The sequence below is a fragment of the Myodes glareolus genome, chromosome 11 (genome assembly GCF_982192425.1).
Source record: "Myodes glareolus chromosome 11, mMyoGla1.1, whole genome shotgun sequence".
Classification (NCBI taxonomy): domain Eukaryota; kingdom Metazoa; phylum Chordata; class Mammalia; order Rodentia; family Cricetidae; genus Myodes; species Myodes glareolus.
The window spans coordinates 5,277,970-5,295,063 of record NC_142036.1 but is presented as its reverse complement, the minus strand read 5'-3'; the positions used below and the strand labels follow the sequence as shown (position 1 = coordinate 5,295,063).

The 17,094-nt window shown below is 46.4% G+C and overlaps 1 protein-coding gene across 2 annotated transcripts in view; it reads left to right on the top strand.

Annotated features, from left to right (window-relative positions):
• The window catches only part of Ptprn2 (protein tyrosine phosphatase receptor type N2), a 733,386-nt gene that overhangs the window by 184,248 nt on the left and 532,044 nt on the right, over window positions 1–17,094 (top strand). For both annotated transcript variants that reach the window (XM_085698049.2, XM_048437696.3), the window contains one exon: window positions 16,937–17,050. In XM_085698049.2, the coding sequence (XP_085554175.2) occupies window positions 16,937–17,050 (114 nt within the window). The remainder of the gene's footprint in view (window positions 1–16,936; window positions 17,051–17,094) is intronic.

The following is a 17,094-nucleotide window of genomic DNA, read 5'->3' as shown; positions in this document are numbered from 1 at the left end:
CTGTATCCACATTTCTCTTGGCATTGTGGGCCTCTAAATCCTACCAAAATGTCCCATTAAACTCTGCGTCTAGCTGTCCAGAGATTTCCTAGCCTGCCACTTCAGTCTCTTCTACATTCTTCCCACAGACAAGTTCCAAAGACTCCTGAACTACAGGCTCAGATATTTCACAGCAGTACTCTTGATACTGATGTTGTTTGCTGTTGTTGTGACAAAATACTTGGCAAAGTAATGCAAGGACTGGATATTGTTCTGGCTCATGGTTAAGAAGACAGAGCACACACCAATTAAGCCTCTGAGCTGCATCCGTATGTGATTCTGAATCTGGTCAAGTCGCCACAGAATGTTGATCATCATACTTGCTGTTTTCCTCATATACCTTGTTACAGCTGTGGAAAATGACTAACATAGAGGTCAGTGGCGGCAGGAATGCTGGAGAGCTGATACACAGAGCAGAAGGAAGACAAGCTAATGGTGGAGAGACCCAAGCCTCTGGGTCAAGCAGTGGAATGAAAATAAGACGGGGAGGATGGGATATGGAGTTGTCCAGGGTCAAGTGGAAGAGTCTAGGAGATCATGAACTAGGTAAAGGTTCACACATAGGCGTAGTGGGTAGTGCCAGGAATGGTATGCCTAGGAGGGCCCTACGATTTTAGATTGTATCTGGTAATTCCGTGTCCATCTCTAAAGTCATCCCTGCCCAGGAGCTTCTGTGATGGACTGCCGAGCTGAGAGTCCAGGTCAGCACCCTCTGAGAACATGGTCTGAGAAGAGGGCTGCCTTCGGACTCCAAAGTCTTTTGCCCACACGATTCAGGGGGTCTGAGTGTCTAATTTTCAGAGCCCAAAGCTCATGAGAAACTAATGACCAGGATTCCTGCCAGAGGAAGAGATGTTCTGTGATGCAAAAAAGAAATTTTCTCACAGATTTCTTTGTAGGCATCTGCTAAAGGGCAGAATATAGAGGGTCATGTGTGTATGTACTTATATGGAGTGGACTGGCATGTGTCTGTGCGTTCATCCTGGGAATGTGTTCACAGAGTCATCCTGAATGTGGAAGGACATTCATCTGGGAGGAGTACCTATCCATTTATCCTGGCACCCATGTGGTCATCCTTGGAATATGTAGATACATATCCATGAGGTCATCATGGGAATGGGTGGGCATGTATTTCGATATTCATCAAAAGGAGGGTCTGTTAAGGACCATGACCATGAAATGTTCCATGAGTAAAGGTGCCGCAAACTGTAGATGTTCTCTGAGTCTTCCTGTAGTCTCGGTGTACTGCTTGCTTTGATGACTGTAGTCTCAGTCTGAGTACTCCTTGGTCTGATGATCAATTGTTGATTATTTGAGTACTTTTTGGTCTGATGATTGATTGTTGATTATTTGAGTACTTCTTTTTGATGGTCGATTATTGAATATTTGAACTTCTACACAGGAGAGTCATGCCATTGGGCTTCCAAATTATTGAGGGGCTGGTCACACATTGGGCCTTTCTTTAAACAACTGGACATTTCCCTAGGTTCCATTCTTAATTGTATTTTAATTTTCAAATAAATTGCTTTTCTTGTTCTTTCATTTATAATACTATGTGTGCCTTACTGCTTACTAATTCTTATTGCTTCTTTTATTGAAAATAGACTTTTTCACACAATATATTCTAATGACAATTTTCCCTTCTCCTACTACTCCAATGTCCTTCCCATCTCCCCTACCATCTGCATCCACACCCTTTCTGTCTCTCTTTAGAAAACAAATAGGCATCTAAGGAATAGTAATAAAATAAATAGGATAACACAAAGACAAACAACTAGGCATAGGACAAAAGAACCAAGCAAGAAAAAAAAACAAAGAAAAAGTGCAAGAAATGTATAAAGATGCAGCAACCAAAATGTTTGCACACAGGAATCCCATAAAACCACAAACTGGAAACCATAATATTTATGCAAAGGACCTGTAAGATTAAAACAAACAAACAAACATGCTCTGACTTAACATTATGAGACAAAGACCCTCCTAAGATGCCATTGAGTTCATTTTGTGTTGGCCATCTACTACTTAAGGGTAGACATGGTGTGTAAACATGAGAGTGGTTTGCTTCTCCAGTGGGGCTCCCTTAAAGAGAACTAACTTTTAATTTGTAAATGTCTATCATTTGGAAATGATATAGCTTCTGGGTTAGGGATGGAGGCTTGTGTCCACTTTCCTTTTAGTTCTAGGGCCCCTCCTGTTGCTGACCCATGCAAGCCGTCTCTGTGAGTCTGTACGTGTGCTGGCCTTATTGTGTCTATAAGTCCTTGATTCCTTGGTGTCTGTCATACCCGGTGACTCTTATACTCTTTCTGTCTCTTCTTTGACAGAATTTCCTGGTCCCTGAAGCGAGGTATTTGATGGAGATGTCCTAGGACTGGGTATTCCAAAGTCTCTCATGCTCTGCATATTGCCTGGCTGTGGCTCTACGTATTTGTTCTCATATGCTGCTGGAAGAGGCTGCTCTGATGATGGCTGAGCAAGGCATGGATCTATGAGTATAGCAGATGTTGTTAGAAGTAATTTTATTGTCACATTCCTTTAGTAGAACAGTAGTATTTGATTTTACCCTAGGTCCATGACCTATGTAGTCTCAGATTCTTGGCCACCCAAGCATCATTGGATGTGAGTTCCATCTCACAGAGTGAGCCTTAAACCATATATTGGTTGGTCACTCCCACTAGCTTTGTGGCACATTTGCAGGCAGGTCACCATTGTAGACTGAAAGGTTTATAGCTGGGTTGATGTTTACCTTTATCCTTTGGTAGTGTACAGAGTGCCTTCAGTATCATGAATACTAGTCAAGAGGGATGAAGACTCTAGGTAGAACTGGCTTAATTTTTCCTTGTTCAATGAGTTGTATAGGTGTTGTCTTCAGCAGTAGAACGTGCTGTAAGTTTATGGAGAGCTGCCAACAGCCTTCACAGTAACCTGGGATGTCTGGGGATTCCCATGGGACCTCTTTTGCTAAGAACTCAATTAGATATAACCCGTTCTTGGTACTGGAGGCTTCATTTGGTGATGAGAGATGTCTAGCTGAGGCTCCGTGTGCCTTGTCACTTGGTGATTGCTTTCATATATGTATATATTTTAGGAAGCTTCTTCTGTATTAGGTGTATGTATGTACATATACCTAATATGTGTATATATGTATATGACTCCTCAAATAACTCTTAGGTCTAGCTGTCCTTCCCCATTTTCTCTTCCTTATCCCCACTTTCATTTCACCTCCCTGTTTGATTCATGTTGTAGTTTCACACCCCATCCATCCATAACGATTCTATTGCCTCTTCCTAAGAAAATCCATCCCAACCCCAGTCTTTTACTATATACCTAACCTCTGCAGTTATATTGATTTTAGCTTGCTTAACAATGACTTAACAGCTAACATCCATATAAAAGAATACATATTATATACATCTGTCTGATATTGAGTTATTTCATATAGGAAATTTTTTTCTAGTTTCATTTACCTGAGAATTTCATTTTTAAATGGCTGAGTAATATTCCATTGTATAAAAGCACCACATTTTCTTAATCCATTCATCCATTGATGGACATCTGTATGTTTTCAATTTCTGGCTATTATGTAAAGAGTAGCAATGAGCTTTGTTGAGCAAGTGTCTCTGTAGTAGGATGAAGCATCCTTTGGGAATGCTCTCAAGAGTGGTATAGCTGAGACTTGAGGCAGATCTTTCTGGGGATTTGCCATAGCCCTTTTGATTCCCAAAGTGGCTGTCGAAGTTTGTACTCCAAGCAGGAACAGATGAGTGTTCCCCTAACTCCACATCCTTTGCAGCATGAGCTGTCATATGTTCCATTGATCTAGCCATTCTGATTGGTGTAAGATAAAAATCTCAAAGTAGTTTTGATTTACATTTCCCTGATGTCTTCTTAGTTGAACAGTTCTTTAGGTGTATCTTAGCCATTTGTGTTTCCTCTTTTAAGAATTCTCTGTTTATATCTATACTTCCCAGTCCTTCCTTGTCCACCCCCTGCCCTTGTGACCTCTTGACCCCCAGAAAAAAGAAAAAGAAAAAAAAAAGCTCAGCTTGTTTTATCTATATACTCACTGGGGCATAGTCAAACTCTCAGTCGCCTGCCTCTTAAATATAACTGAGTTCTTCTCCTCCTGCACCCCTGCCGAAAGCCTTCGATTGTGAAGTGCCACATTTTGGCATCCTATCATAGTTTTTAAAAATTCTCTTCAGTGGTTTCCTGTTTAGACTGTTACTATCTGAGGGGTAAGAGTGAAGGAGATATTCCCACATATGTCTTCCATGTCCCCCTTTCTCAACTGTGCATCTGCAGCCATTGCTATCACTGACAAAGTAGCTTATTTGCTCCTTACTGAGTGCTACAGCATGGATCATGGACTTCTGCATGGTTTCTGGCATCAGCACAGACCATGATCAGGGCTCCAGACTGCAATAGGGCATGGGCCCACACAAGGCCCTCCGATGTAGCTAGGATCATAGACATCAACTTGGGTTCAGGCAGACCAAGGACATCTGCATGGCCTTTGGTGGAAGTACAAGCCACAGACATCAACACAGACCTAGCTGCATAAAGACCACAGACTCAAATGTGGTCTTGTGTGGCAACATGGGCCTGGACATCACCATGGACTCAGGTGGCAATGCAGGCCACCCACATTAACCTAGTTCTCAGTGGCATTTTGGCCCACGGATATCAATATGGCTTTAGGCAGCAGAGAAGGTCATGAACTGTTGTGGGAGTAACTTCTGCTGCCTCAACCAATAGTCGCTAAAATACGAGCCCACAGTGCAGCGGGGAGCGACTTCCGCTCCGTCAGCCAATAGCTGCTGAAATACCAGCCCACTGGGGCGTGGTATATTTCTCTTTTAAAAAGAGAAGCAGATCCGGATCAGGCTCTCTTGGTCCCGGCTCCTGCTCCAGCGACTAGGCTCCCTTCCTGACGGTTTATGGTGTATGTAAGTTTTACCCCCCAAAATAAATAACCCCTTAAAACATAACTGGTGTGGGATTGATTCGCCGATAATTGACGCCCAACGTTTGGTTTAAGAACCGCCCCACCCCCCCACCCCCAGCTCGGCCTCCCAGGATACACAGGTCCGGACAGTCTCTGCCGGCTTACTTTGCCCTGTTTGGCACGGATTTTTAAATTTTTCCTTGCAACGTGAGTCAAAGAGCTCACAGCACAAGCTCCCTTTGAAGTTCCAGCAAGCTGTTTGAAACCCCTGCCATCCGCCATAACTGATTAGGAGTGCTGCAAGCAGCTTGACCCTTAATCCCAGCACAGGGACACGGGGCCCAAAGCACTAGGCCTCTTTAGCAACAGCGCAGTGGCTGTGTCACGACCCTCTGCATCAGGTTGAACAGAGCAGCAGGGCCTTGTTTATTGCCTTGTTTGTTGGCCAATAGAAGCTCTATGACCTTTTGTGATCTGTGGATTTAACCTCTGGATTTGAGTGTATATATTCTAGAGTTTACTTCCTGAATCAACACCACTGCCACGTGGATTCAGGTGCGCCCCACCTCCTACTGGCAGGCAATGGTCAGATTCGCCGATAATGAACCTCTGCTTGACCTTTGGTGATTAAATGGGCCATCGACATCAACTCAGACCCTGGCTGTAGCAGGATGTCAGACACAGACATGGCCCTTGGTGGAAGCCTGGGTCTAGCTACCACCATGGTCTCAGGTGGCAGTGTAGACTACTCACATCAGCATGGTCCCTGAAGGCAGAACAACACATGGATATTGACATGAATTCAGGTCATGGCACAGGCCATGAACATCTGAATGTTAGGTGATAACATGGTCCTTGGACATCAACCTGGATCCTAGCCACTTTAGGGCCACTGAATACACATGGTCCTCAGTAGCATCATGGGGCATGACAGTTCTTCAGGGAGATCCAATCTAGATAATGGACCATCACTGATCTTAGGCCTCTGTCATCACCAGAGCCAAGGTGGTCTTTGACCAGGCAACTTGTTTGGAGACAGAGTCTGCATCTGATTAAGTTCTGGGCTACTGCAAACCATTCCATCAACCCCACTAGACAACAACAAGAATAATATGTCTCTGCTAGAGCCCATCAACCCTACCCCAGCAGGCCCTGAATATCCCAACATAGCCAAGATTGAATAAAAAGGCATTAAAGCAGCCTTTATGAATATGATAGAGGTTCTTAAAGAGGAAATTCATAAATTCCTCAAAGAAATCCATGAAAACACAAATAAACACTGGACAGGAATGAATAAAAGAGTTCAAGACCTGAGAGTGGAAACAGAATCAATAAAGAAAACACAAACTGAAAGAAACCAGAAAATAAGAAACTTGAACAGGAACACAGAGGCAAGTCCCACCAACAGAAGATGAGAGATGAAAGAGAGAATTTCACTCTCTGAAGACAAGATAGAAGAAATGGATATTGCAGTCAAAGAACTTCAGCCCAGACTACAATTTCCAGCAAAACGTTCAATCACAATGGGTGGAGGGGAAAAGACCTTCCATGATAAAAGTAAATCTAAGCAGTGTCTTTCTACAAATCCAACCCTACAAAAAGTGCTAAATGGGAAACTTCAATCTGAAGAATCTCACCACACTTAAAAAGAAATAAAGAATAAATAATATCAGACCAGCAAATCAAAAGAAGGGAGGAAACCTATACCGTAGAGCAAAATGAGACCCAACAAATACAGCTCATTGGTGTCTCTCAACATCAGTGTCTCTCAACATCAGTGTCTCAATTCCCCAGTAAAAAGACACAGACTAACAGAATGGATATAAAACAGGATCCATCCTTGTGCTGCCTTCAAGAAACACACCTTAACACACCTCAAGATAAAAGAATGGATAAAGATATTTCAGGCATTCCCAGCTGCTTGCCTTCTCCTGGTGGATACCACTACAAGGAGGAAGCAGGTAAGAGAATAGGAGAAATGGAGGAGCAGAGTAAGCATGTGCTGTGGCAGAACAGTCTTGACTACGCTGGAATACTCAGGGCCTGCTGGGATAGAGTTGCTGGACTCTGGTGGAGACATATTGTTCTTGCTGTTATTGATTGTGTTTTTATGCTGGTGTCTAGGCCTCTGGGATTGAGACGATTGTAACTGTAGGTGCTGATACCTGTTCTTGTCTTTGTTGGATGGGTGTTTTGTTTCTTGGTTTCTGTTACCCTCTTGGTTTTTAGAGTCTGGTGTCTGTGTGTCGTCTGATAGGAAATTCTTCTTGGGATCCTGATAGGTGTGGCCACTGAGGATTCTAGATACTGGAATATTTCTTGGTACTGGGAGCTGGCACTTAGGGATGAAGATGGGCAAGGGATGAGGGTGCCCACAGGAGGGAGGAAAGTGGTGTGTACCACCAGAATCTGCTTAGTCCCCTGGGAATGGAGGTAGAGGGGAAGGAAAGGCCATAGGAGGTAGTCTGTTTCAGAGGGAGAGAGGAGACTGGAAGGTTGGATTTGAAGGAGAAGAAGGAGAATTAATATCTGAAGATTGCCTCTTTGCTTCCCTGGCCAGCATGGCTAGTGAGTTCCCAGTTAGTGCCTGAGACAAAGGGATGGATTGGTGAGGAGGACTGTGGGAGGTGCCCTGTGTGAGCCACTGGAGGTGGGGGTAGAGAGGAAGTGGAGGCTGAAGCAGGTGAGCAGCTCGAGAGGTGGGATGAGGCTGGGGATTAGATTTGGAGGAGAGAAGGGAGAGTAAAGGTCTGAAGATGGCCGCCTGTGTCCCTGGCCAGCATGGCTGGCCTGTTACTTTTTTAAAAAATGTGGTATTTATATAGCCCTGGCTGTAATGTGGTAATTAAAGAAGAAATATGTCAGTTTTGTAGAAGTTATTCTTAGCTCTTAGTCTGAAAAACAACTTGGAGCATTGCTGATCTTGATCCTTTGGATGAAAGTGCTTGAAACTGTAAGTCCCGGAGATGGCCATTTGTTCTGATCTGAAAAAGGCTACACCATGGCTCCAGATGGGTAACCCAGCAGGGATTCCTGGCTGGCTTCATACTGGCTTCCAGATCTGGCCACTTTTGGGACTGTCTTCTTTTACTTAGCATAATGTCCTTGAGAGTCATCCATGTTGTGACAAGTATGCTGATTTCCTTCCTCTTTTAAGACTGAAAATGTTCATTTATATGGATGGTCCTCATTCCATTTATCCACCCATCCAGATGACCTATCTCTCTAGTCTCTGGGTCAGTTTTGAAAGTGGAACGATGGAGACATTCACTGTATCATGGTGAACACACGATAGAATGGGGGGGGGTCAGAGAGCCTGTCTCTCTAGGACTTACTGTGTATCCCCAGAAGTATCTGGGTCACTAGGTAGATGGGGAAGTACAACTTCCTCTGAGCACCCTTGGATGCCTTTTCCTGCCGTGGATGGTGTACAGCCCCCACTTTTGTGTCTGGGTGCTGCGGGGATAGACAGCTGTAGTGAGTTCACACAGCCTGCTCTTCATGTGAGAATAGGGATGGTTAGCAGGCCCAGGTTTGCAGAAAGTCATAGCCTGGGGGAGACTCTGGGTTTGTACTGATTTCACCTGAGTCTCACAAGGGTGGCTCTAGTACATGGTGAGCGTCCAGGGTGAAGGGGACAGGTCCATTTCTTTTCTGAAAGTCAATCTGACCTCGCTGTGATAATGTTCACAGCTCTGCCAAAGCTCTGGTCAAATGCTGGAACAGGATGGTCCTTTCACACCCAGCTTCGTCAATTTAACAAGAGAGCTGGAGGTGAAGGTGGAATGGGGGGCTCTCTTCTCTTTCCAGGGTGGGATGGAGCATCCTGAGTCTTGTGCTGGGATTAGGTGGATCTTCATGGATGCTGTGGCGAAAAGGGACTCTATGGTTCCCATTCTCTGTGGTAACTCAGACAGTGATCTGCCTTAAGTGTATGGGTTGGGGGTGGGGGCAAGAATGGATGAATTGGATGGAAGGAAGGGCTCAGTGATAAAACTGCTTAGGAGCCGTTCCTTTCCCCTTGTCCCTCTGGAAGGTGTCTGGGAGCCCGCTAGTTGGTGGCACAGAAGGATCCAGGAGCAGGCCGTGGATAACTGTTCTGTTTTAATGGCTACTTCTAAGTAAGGTAGGGACGAGAAGGCTCTTCTGTTTGTCCACATAATGTACTGTTTTCATTTGTGCTGTTTCTGGCCCTCCCGTCAGGCCTTTCTATTCTCACCTGAATAGCTGATGGAACACTGTAGCCTGCTAAGAGCGGCAGCTGGTTACTTGGCAACGTTGCTGCAGGGCTGCCGATGGGAGATTGGCCGCTACAGATAAGCTCCTCTCCCCGCTTATCTTCATGCCTCCAGCTCGGTACCACATGCTCCAAATCTGGGTCTCTGAGCTCCACAGTGAATTCACCTTTCTGAGTGGGAGCCTAGCCTCGGGCGTCGCTGTCTCCGGCCTTGGGTGGATGCGCAGGATGTCAGGGCCAGGGAATTGCACCTTGCTGGGGCCGAGCCTGCTAAGCTGCGAAGACAGAGCCCTTACCTTCCCGAACAGTGGAAATGATTTGCTGACTGACTTGTTAAGTCAAGGGACAAAGGAATCATCTCAACCCTTACCTTGTGGGTGGCGCCTTTGGGTCAGCAAACCATGTTAACTGGGAACTTTCTGCTGGGTTTCCTTCATTCCTTAAGTTTAGATTTTTTTTTTCCTTCTTGCTCGCTCTTTCGCTCTCCCTGTCCCCATTTCTCTCTATGAAGTTCAGCGTGGACAAATCAAGCTCATGATCCTTTTGCCTCCACCTCTCCAATGCTGGGATTGCCATACCAGCTTTTTCTCCTTTCAGTATGTGGGTTATCCCAAGAGGACTCTTTCTCCTTGGCCTTCACCCCTGGGAGCTGCTGGCAGACTATGAGTAAATCCTTCTTTCTACTGTTCTTGTTCTCAGATCTTGGAACTCAGAGGGTTAAACAGTTATCTCTGGGATGATATTCCTTGAAGTTTCCCAGCAAGTTCTAATGGTGATCATAATGAGGCTGGATTTATGCAGTTTCCATGGCGACCGTGATGTAATAGTTTGTCTACAGTTCTGATAATGACTGGGTCCATCTTGTTTTTATGGTGATCACCATGCAGTGGTGTTGGTGTATTGTTTCCTTGGTAACTGTGGTAAGATCGAGTTGATTCACAGTTCTGACGGCGAGGTTGGGTTGGCCCAAAGTTTCCATGGTGACTCCAATGAGGCTGGATTGGTCCACGGTTTCCATGGTGACCATGATGTGTTCCTCTGCTGACTCAGCTTTTCCTTTATTTCCCCACAGAATATTCCAAGAAAAAAAGTGTTTGTTAGAAATTGTTCCTGCTTTCTTTAGTTTATTCTGACACTGTGATGTGTGTGAGCAGTGAGACACACTTGCTGGGATATCTGGACCCTCAAATGATACCTGAGTTCCTGATAAACAGAAGTTGTTTTTCAGTTTGTCTCTACTAATGTTGCCACACAGGCCCTCAATGCCATCCTTGGCAGGGATGTGTGTGTGGAGAACTGGACTGGCTGCTTTCTGTACAGAGAGGTGGTCCATCTGTGATATGCCTGTCTCTGCATTTTATACAATTATTGTTATTATTTCTCTTTTTACAGTGTTAGAAATGGATGGAATGCAGGACTTTGTGCATGCTAGGCCAGTGCTTTGGCACTAAGCTATACCTCAACTCCTTGGTTATTTTAGCATCCAGAGAAAATTTCATCAACAATGTTGATTAGCTTGTAGAGCCCGTTTGTTTAGAGAGACTTTCATACGTTTGGTGTCTTAGGTTCAGTTGTGGTAATGTGCATCATCTACTAAAATGCCAAGATGTCCTTTTCCATCAGTGTGTGTGTGTGCTTGCTTGCATGTATGCGTGTGTATATGCATGTGTATATGCATATGTGTGCGTGTGCACGTGTGTGTGCTTATGAAACTGGCTTTCCATAGTAATGAAAAGGATTGAGTTTGAGGTTGGATCTTTGAGCCCATGAGGAACCTAGAATGTATCACGATACTGCAGCAGTGATGGTAGCTTGGTTACATTCTGAGTTACATGGTCTGTGGGCTGCCTGTGAGCTGATCTTTGCCTGTATTGTGAGCTGTACCTCTTTGGGCACCATGGTTCGCACCATGGATGGGGGCATAAGGAGCTGTATCAGTTAGGCTAGCTCAAATTAAGAGAGTTAAGTGTCAGTGTACACACACACACACACACACACACACACACACACACACACGCATAGAGGCACACACATGCATAAATCTCATTAGTTTCAGAAGAAGCTATGTCTCCCCCTTATCTAACTGTAGTGACCCTAAGCTATGTCTCCACCTTATCTAACTGCAGTTAGCCTATTTTCTAAGCTAAATACTGGAAACAAGCTATGAAGAGATCAAAAGCAGCTGTCTGAAATGATGGTGTCCCTGGATAACACAGTTCTTGGAAGAGTACAATGTCTGCAAAGCAGGAAAGATTGCGAGCCTCACTATGCCAGGGTTTCTACATGGGTATGATGGGGTCACAGGACACACACACACACACACACACACACACACACACACACACACACACACACCTAGCCTTGGTGGCTGAGGAGTAGCAGAAATTAATTTCTCATGTCCTGGACACTGGAGACCTCAGATCAGGACAGCAGCAGGCTCTCTGTGTGGAGGGATTCCTGTGTTCTCATATGCAGAGGGATGGGGTATTGCTTGTACATTCCCGAAGACACTAATCCCACTATAAAGTTCTACCCTCATGACGGGTCAATTCCCTTTCAAAGGCCCTGCTACTGATGACCTTACTTTAGACTTAGGATTCAACACAGGAGTCTGGGGGACTTTTAACCTGGTCCATGTTGTAACAGTGCTGTGGTAATGTATGGGGACTTAATGGGTAACTAGCAGTGAAAAAGTGGCTGGGATGGAGGTCCTTGAGCTCTGGTCCCCTCACCATCTTCACTATCCTTAACACATCATCTCTCCTCACCTCCAGAAAGGAACTGCCCACATTCCCTGATGACGTGCCTGGCTTATCCACTCAGCAGGCGGCCCCTTGCTCATAGGCAGTGGCATGTATGTTGCTGGATTTACCGTGTTAGGAACATATGATCCTGGATGACGGAGAGACAGCCACTCCACTACTTACAGAAAGAATCAACCAGCAACTGCACAATTGCACAGCACCTCTGTATGTCCTCACCCACCTTCTGCTGTGACAGGGCATGCCCTGGCAGCACTGCTGTGCTTCTGGCAGACCCAGTGAGTCGACAGGTGATATCACGAGCTGTTCTCCCCCTGCTTTCTGTGCCTACCCCATGTATGGCTCAGTTGTCTTTGAAGTTTGGCTTCTCTGAGAGTCTTCTGTGCAGCCCAGCCCTGTTCCTCTCAGAGAGACAGTTTTTATTGTTTACTCTGGCAGGGATGTGCCTAATAATCTGGTCAGTTTCAGGGACTTCCTGTTTCAGGGACTTTCTAGAACTATTTTAAGTTGTTTGCCTTCCTGCTTCCCTGTTGAATGGAATGTTTCAGTCTCAGAGGGGATTCTATACAACAGTTCCTGTCCTTGTCACCTAAAATGGGTGTCATTCCTGATCAGTGACCCTGAAGATGAGCCCCTGCACTCATTCCTTACCCTGTAGGTGGGTTCTCTATCCAGGTCATGGTTCCACAGAAGGGTCGTTTTGCTGGTCATTGACCTCTGCATGGGTTCTTGAATGGACACTGAGAGTCTCTGTCCTGCACTAACTCTGTAAGTGGGTCCTGTCCTGGTCACACTGACCATGTAGATAGATGTCTTCTTGTCCTGAACACTGACCCAGTAGGGCTCCTCTCTAGGTCACTAACCCTGTGCATGTGTGAAAATACAAGTTTATATTCTTGTGCTTGACTCTGAGTGATGTATACATGCATTGTATGTGTGTATGTCAGCATGTTTGCTCACACTGCACATGTGTATCCTGCTTCATCTATTGCTCTGAGTAGTGTTTACCTCTCCTGACAAGAGGACAATATCCATCCTGGGCTCACCAGCAAGGGCGTCTTTAACCCCCAGTCAAAGCTGCAGCACCTCTGACATCTGTCTGGCATAGGCATGTGACCATGAGGGGTTACTGTTGTTGCTTCTTCTTCTTTTCTTCACTGGCCACTTGAGTGGCCACATTTAGATGTAGATGGTGAATGATGGACTAGTTTTTACGTTGTACCTGCTGGACTCTTGGCAGGTGGCTGTGCTAGTCCCTGGGTCTGAGTCGATGGACAAGGTTTCCAAGTAAAGTGTATTCTGCTGCTATGTCTTGGTTCTAGATTTGCTCTCTGGATGAACTGGGCATTCTGCATTCCCATCACACTCTGGGGTAATGTTCAGATATAGCCGCTGGCTTCTCCTGAGCAAGTACATGCGGTGTTTTACTGGGTACAGCATTTCTCAAGCCTGAGTGCACACTGTAGGCCATTACTTTGGACCATGAAAAGAAACAAGTAGGGTCCCTTCCCCAGCCTTGGCGAGTGTCACTTGTGCATGGCAAGAATTCTACTTATGTTTTTGCAATGTTCTTGACTTTTTCATAATGATATATCAACACAATCTTTGTGATGGTTTTTGAAGAGTGCAATTGTGACTCTTTTCCCGCTTCCTTCCCTTAAGAATCAAATGATTCTTTGTGCATTCCACTTTCCTGAATAGCCGTATAGAAAGCTGGACACTTGCCACAAGGATTTGGCCAAGTTGCTTCCCCTGCTCTGAACTCCAGAAGCACCAGAAGATGTGGTGCTAATTTCCAAGTGTGTAGATCTTCCCGACGACCAGATGGAGGAAAGTGACAATTTATGTGAGAGATAAAACAGGCAAATGCATCGGCAAGAGGGGAAACTGAGAAGAAATTGCTGCAGAAGTAAGGAACACATTTAGATTCTGGAACCATTGACTATCATAGTGCAAACAGTGAAGACAGAACTATCTTACACTGTGGGCCTCCTTCAGCCCAGGGACAGGGCTGACCCATCCTTCATACAGAGGCAGGAAGATGCCCCAACCTGATTATTTCTCTAGGCATCTCCATATTAGATAATGTGGGACCATATTCTCCTCAGATGCAAGTGCGGCCTGTGTGTCTCTCTTAGGAGGTCTGTCCACTCAGGCCTGCCTTGTGTGTAGAGATGGGCCAGCTTGTTTGCTTACTTCCTGGAAGTCTTGACTTGATGCTTCTGAGCTGTTCTGTGAGACAACATGTGGTCACTATCACTGGACGTGGAAAATAACATCAACAGAAACTCTTGACGTCCCCATGTGTGCTTTCTTTGTGAGAGAAGGTGGGAATGGAAGTGGCTGGGGAAGCAAACCAGCTCTCTGAGCTTAAGCAGAGCTGGAACATGGGTTTAGTGGTAGAGAGAACACAAGATACATGCCTGTCTGTTCCTATCTTCTGCTTCTCCTTAGTAAGTCCTTATCCAGCAGGACACCTGCCATTAGGCAAAAATTCCAAACCTCTGTGCTTTCCAGCTGAAGGAGTGAGGCATTTCCATGGGCATCTCTTTCTTTCATGAACAGGGAAAACAGCAGTTAGGCCATCGCTGATCTCTGAATCCACCTGAATAGGAGGCATCACATCAGCTGCAATGGAAGATGGAGAGAAACCCGAGCCAGAGCAATGCCTCGCCTCCCTGGGACTCGGGGTGCCACCAGGAAGTGACAGCTGCAGGCAATTCTGCGCGTGCACATATGTGTTTGAGTGAGTGCTGTGCATGTGTGAGAGCGCACATATGTGTGAATGCTTGCATATGAAGGAATGCGTATGAGTTGAGTCTGAGCTTGTATGTGTGTGGATGAATGCTGCACTCAGAACTGAGTGAAGCTGCATGCCTGTGTGCATGTATATGCATGTGTGCAGTGGCATGACAGAGGCCATGTACAGTGCCACAAACCAGAAGAGAGTGGGGGAAAGAGCATTTGGGTCAGAAGTTGGACAGAACCTCAGGGCCCTGCACAGGCCCGTGTGGCCATTTAGGGGACAGTAATGTTCGGAGTATAGGTGACTTCTGCCTTTGGAGGCTGTACTCTACAGGACCTTGTTACAACAGGTAAGTCTGCAAAATCAATCTCTTTTTCTTCCTCTTCAAAATGCCACAAACAGTATATATGCCTTCCTTTCAAGTGGGAGAAACTGACCTTTCACCTCTAGATTCCTATCTGTAAAGGTGTCTCTAAGGATACTTCTCCCTTACAGCCACAGCGATGTCACTGAGCTGGTGGTAGCTCCCTTCCCTCTCTCTCCTCCATCTCCATCCGCTCTGACTTGTGTACAGTGGGACTCTGTTTTCTGTTTCTCATGGTGGGCAGCCCCACTGGAGTCTTAGAACCTGGGGCCATCCTCAGCTGAATTCTGGAGCATCACTCTGATGGCAGGGTCAGTGGTTGTTGTTACCACTGTCCACAGAAGCCTGGGCCAACTCCCCTGGGACTGTGGGTACTGTGGACGGGAGTTGTAGAGGGGCATCATGAAAGGACAGTTTGGTGGTGACACCATGGCAGCCAGGTGGAGGGCGGTGTGGGGAGCAGTGTGAAGGGTGGTGTGGGGGGTGGTGTGGGGGGCGGTGTGGAGGGAGGGCGGTGTGGGGGCAGTGTAGAGGGAGGGCGATGTGGGGGCAGTGTAGAGGGAGGGCGGTGTGGGGGCAGTATAGAGAGACGGCAGTGTGGGGGGCGGTGTAGAGGGAGGGCTGTGTGGGGGGAGGGCGGTGTGGGGGACAGTGTGGAGGGAGGGTGGTGTGGAGGGGTGGTGTGGGGGGAGGGCGATGTCGGGGGAGGACGGTGTAGAGGGAGGGGAGGTATGTTTTGCCTCAGGATGGTACTGGGCAAATGTGATTCTTGTAATTAAGCTGGATGCAGTGAAATGACTTTCTTTAGCTACGCTGGAGAAGAAACTGTTGTGAATAAAGGGGAAATTCCCTCCCTCCCCCATGACCAGGGGTCTGCAGATGGTCACCTTGTATGGCAAGCAACAGCCCCTGAATCAGTCCCTCATGTGAGCCAAAGGTAATTACAGTGTGTGACACCCCACCCCAAAAGTGTCTCTCAAAGTTGACAATTTGCTTAAAAAGACGAATTGAGGTGTATTTTGAAGAGGTGACAGCAGTGTGCCATTACAGACTAAAGGTAGAGAGCTAAAGACGACAGTGCTCAGTGGCCTTCTGTCCCTTATTACATCATCGGGGAGCACAGTCATTGCTCCTGCAGGGAGGGATCTCTCTCTCTCTCTCTCTCTCTCTCTCTCTCTCTCTCTCTCTCTGGTTTTTCAAGGCAGGATTTCTCTGTAGCTATAGAACCTGTCCAGGAACTAGCTCTTGTAGAACAGGCTGGCCTTGAACTCACAGAGATCTGCCTGTCTCTGCCTCCCTAGTGCTGGGATTAAAGGTGTGTGCCACCACCACCTGGCCTAGGGAGGGATCCTTCAATCAATCCTTATGTCCTCTGCACATTAATGGTCATATTTCCAGGGTATTCTGCACTTCATGTGGACAATCCCCAAAGCGACTGCCACTTTGCCGTCCAATGTCAGAAGCAAGTTTCATATGAGAAATGTGAACGGCAAGGGCTGTGAGCGGAGCTCAGTGGTAGTGTTTGCCTTGCAGACATGAAGACCCTGGGTTCCAGCCCCAGGTCTGAAGCCACATGTGGATTGAAAGTATGACGTGTATGGGATGGTCCGTTAAAGCAGGAAAGCACAGTCATGTAATTCACCGTGGCATACCACAGCCCCATCCTTCCCACTTGCGTTTCCACGGCGCCCCTTTCTGAGCGCTTCGGAGCTTCTGTGTTCTCCGTGTGCTCCGAGCTGTGCTCTGTCTCACCTCATCAGCAAATGGAACCTTGCACAGGGCCCTCCTGGCCTTGGCAGATGGCATGTCAAGCTCTCTCTTTGCCTTTCTCTTCCCATAGATGGTGTGTTTGGAAGATGCCAGAAGGTTCCAACAATGGACACATACCAATATGAGGTGTCGCCAGCAGTCCTCCTGCACCTGAGGGACACCTTACAGAAGCTCTCCCGTACAGGTAGGTGGAGTGGCCGCTTCCTGCTTTGATCTAGGCATGGACCA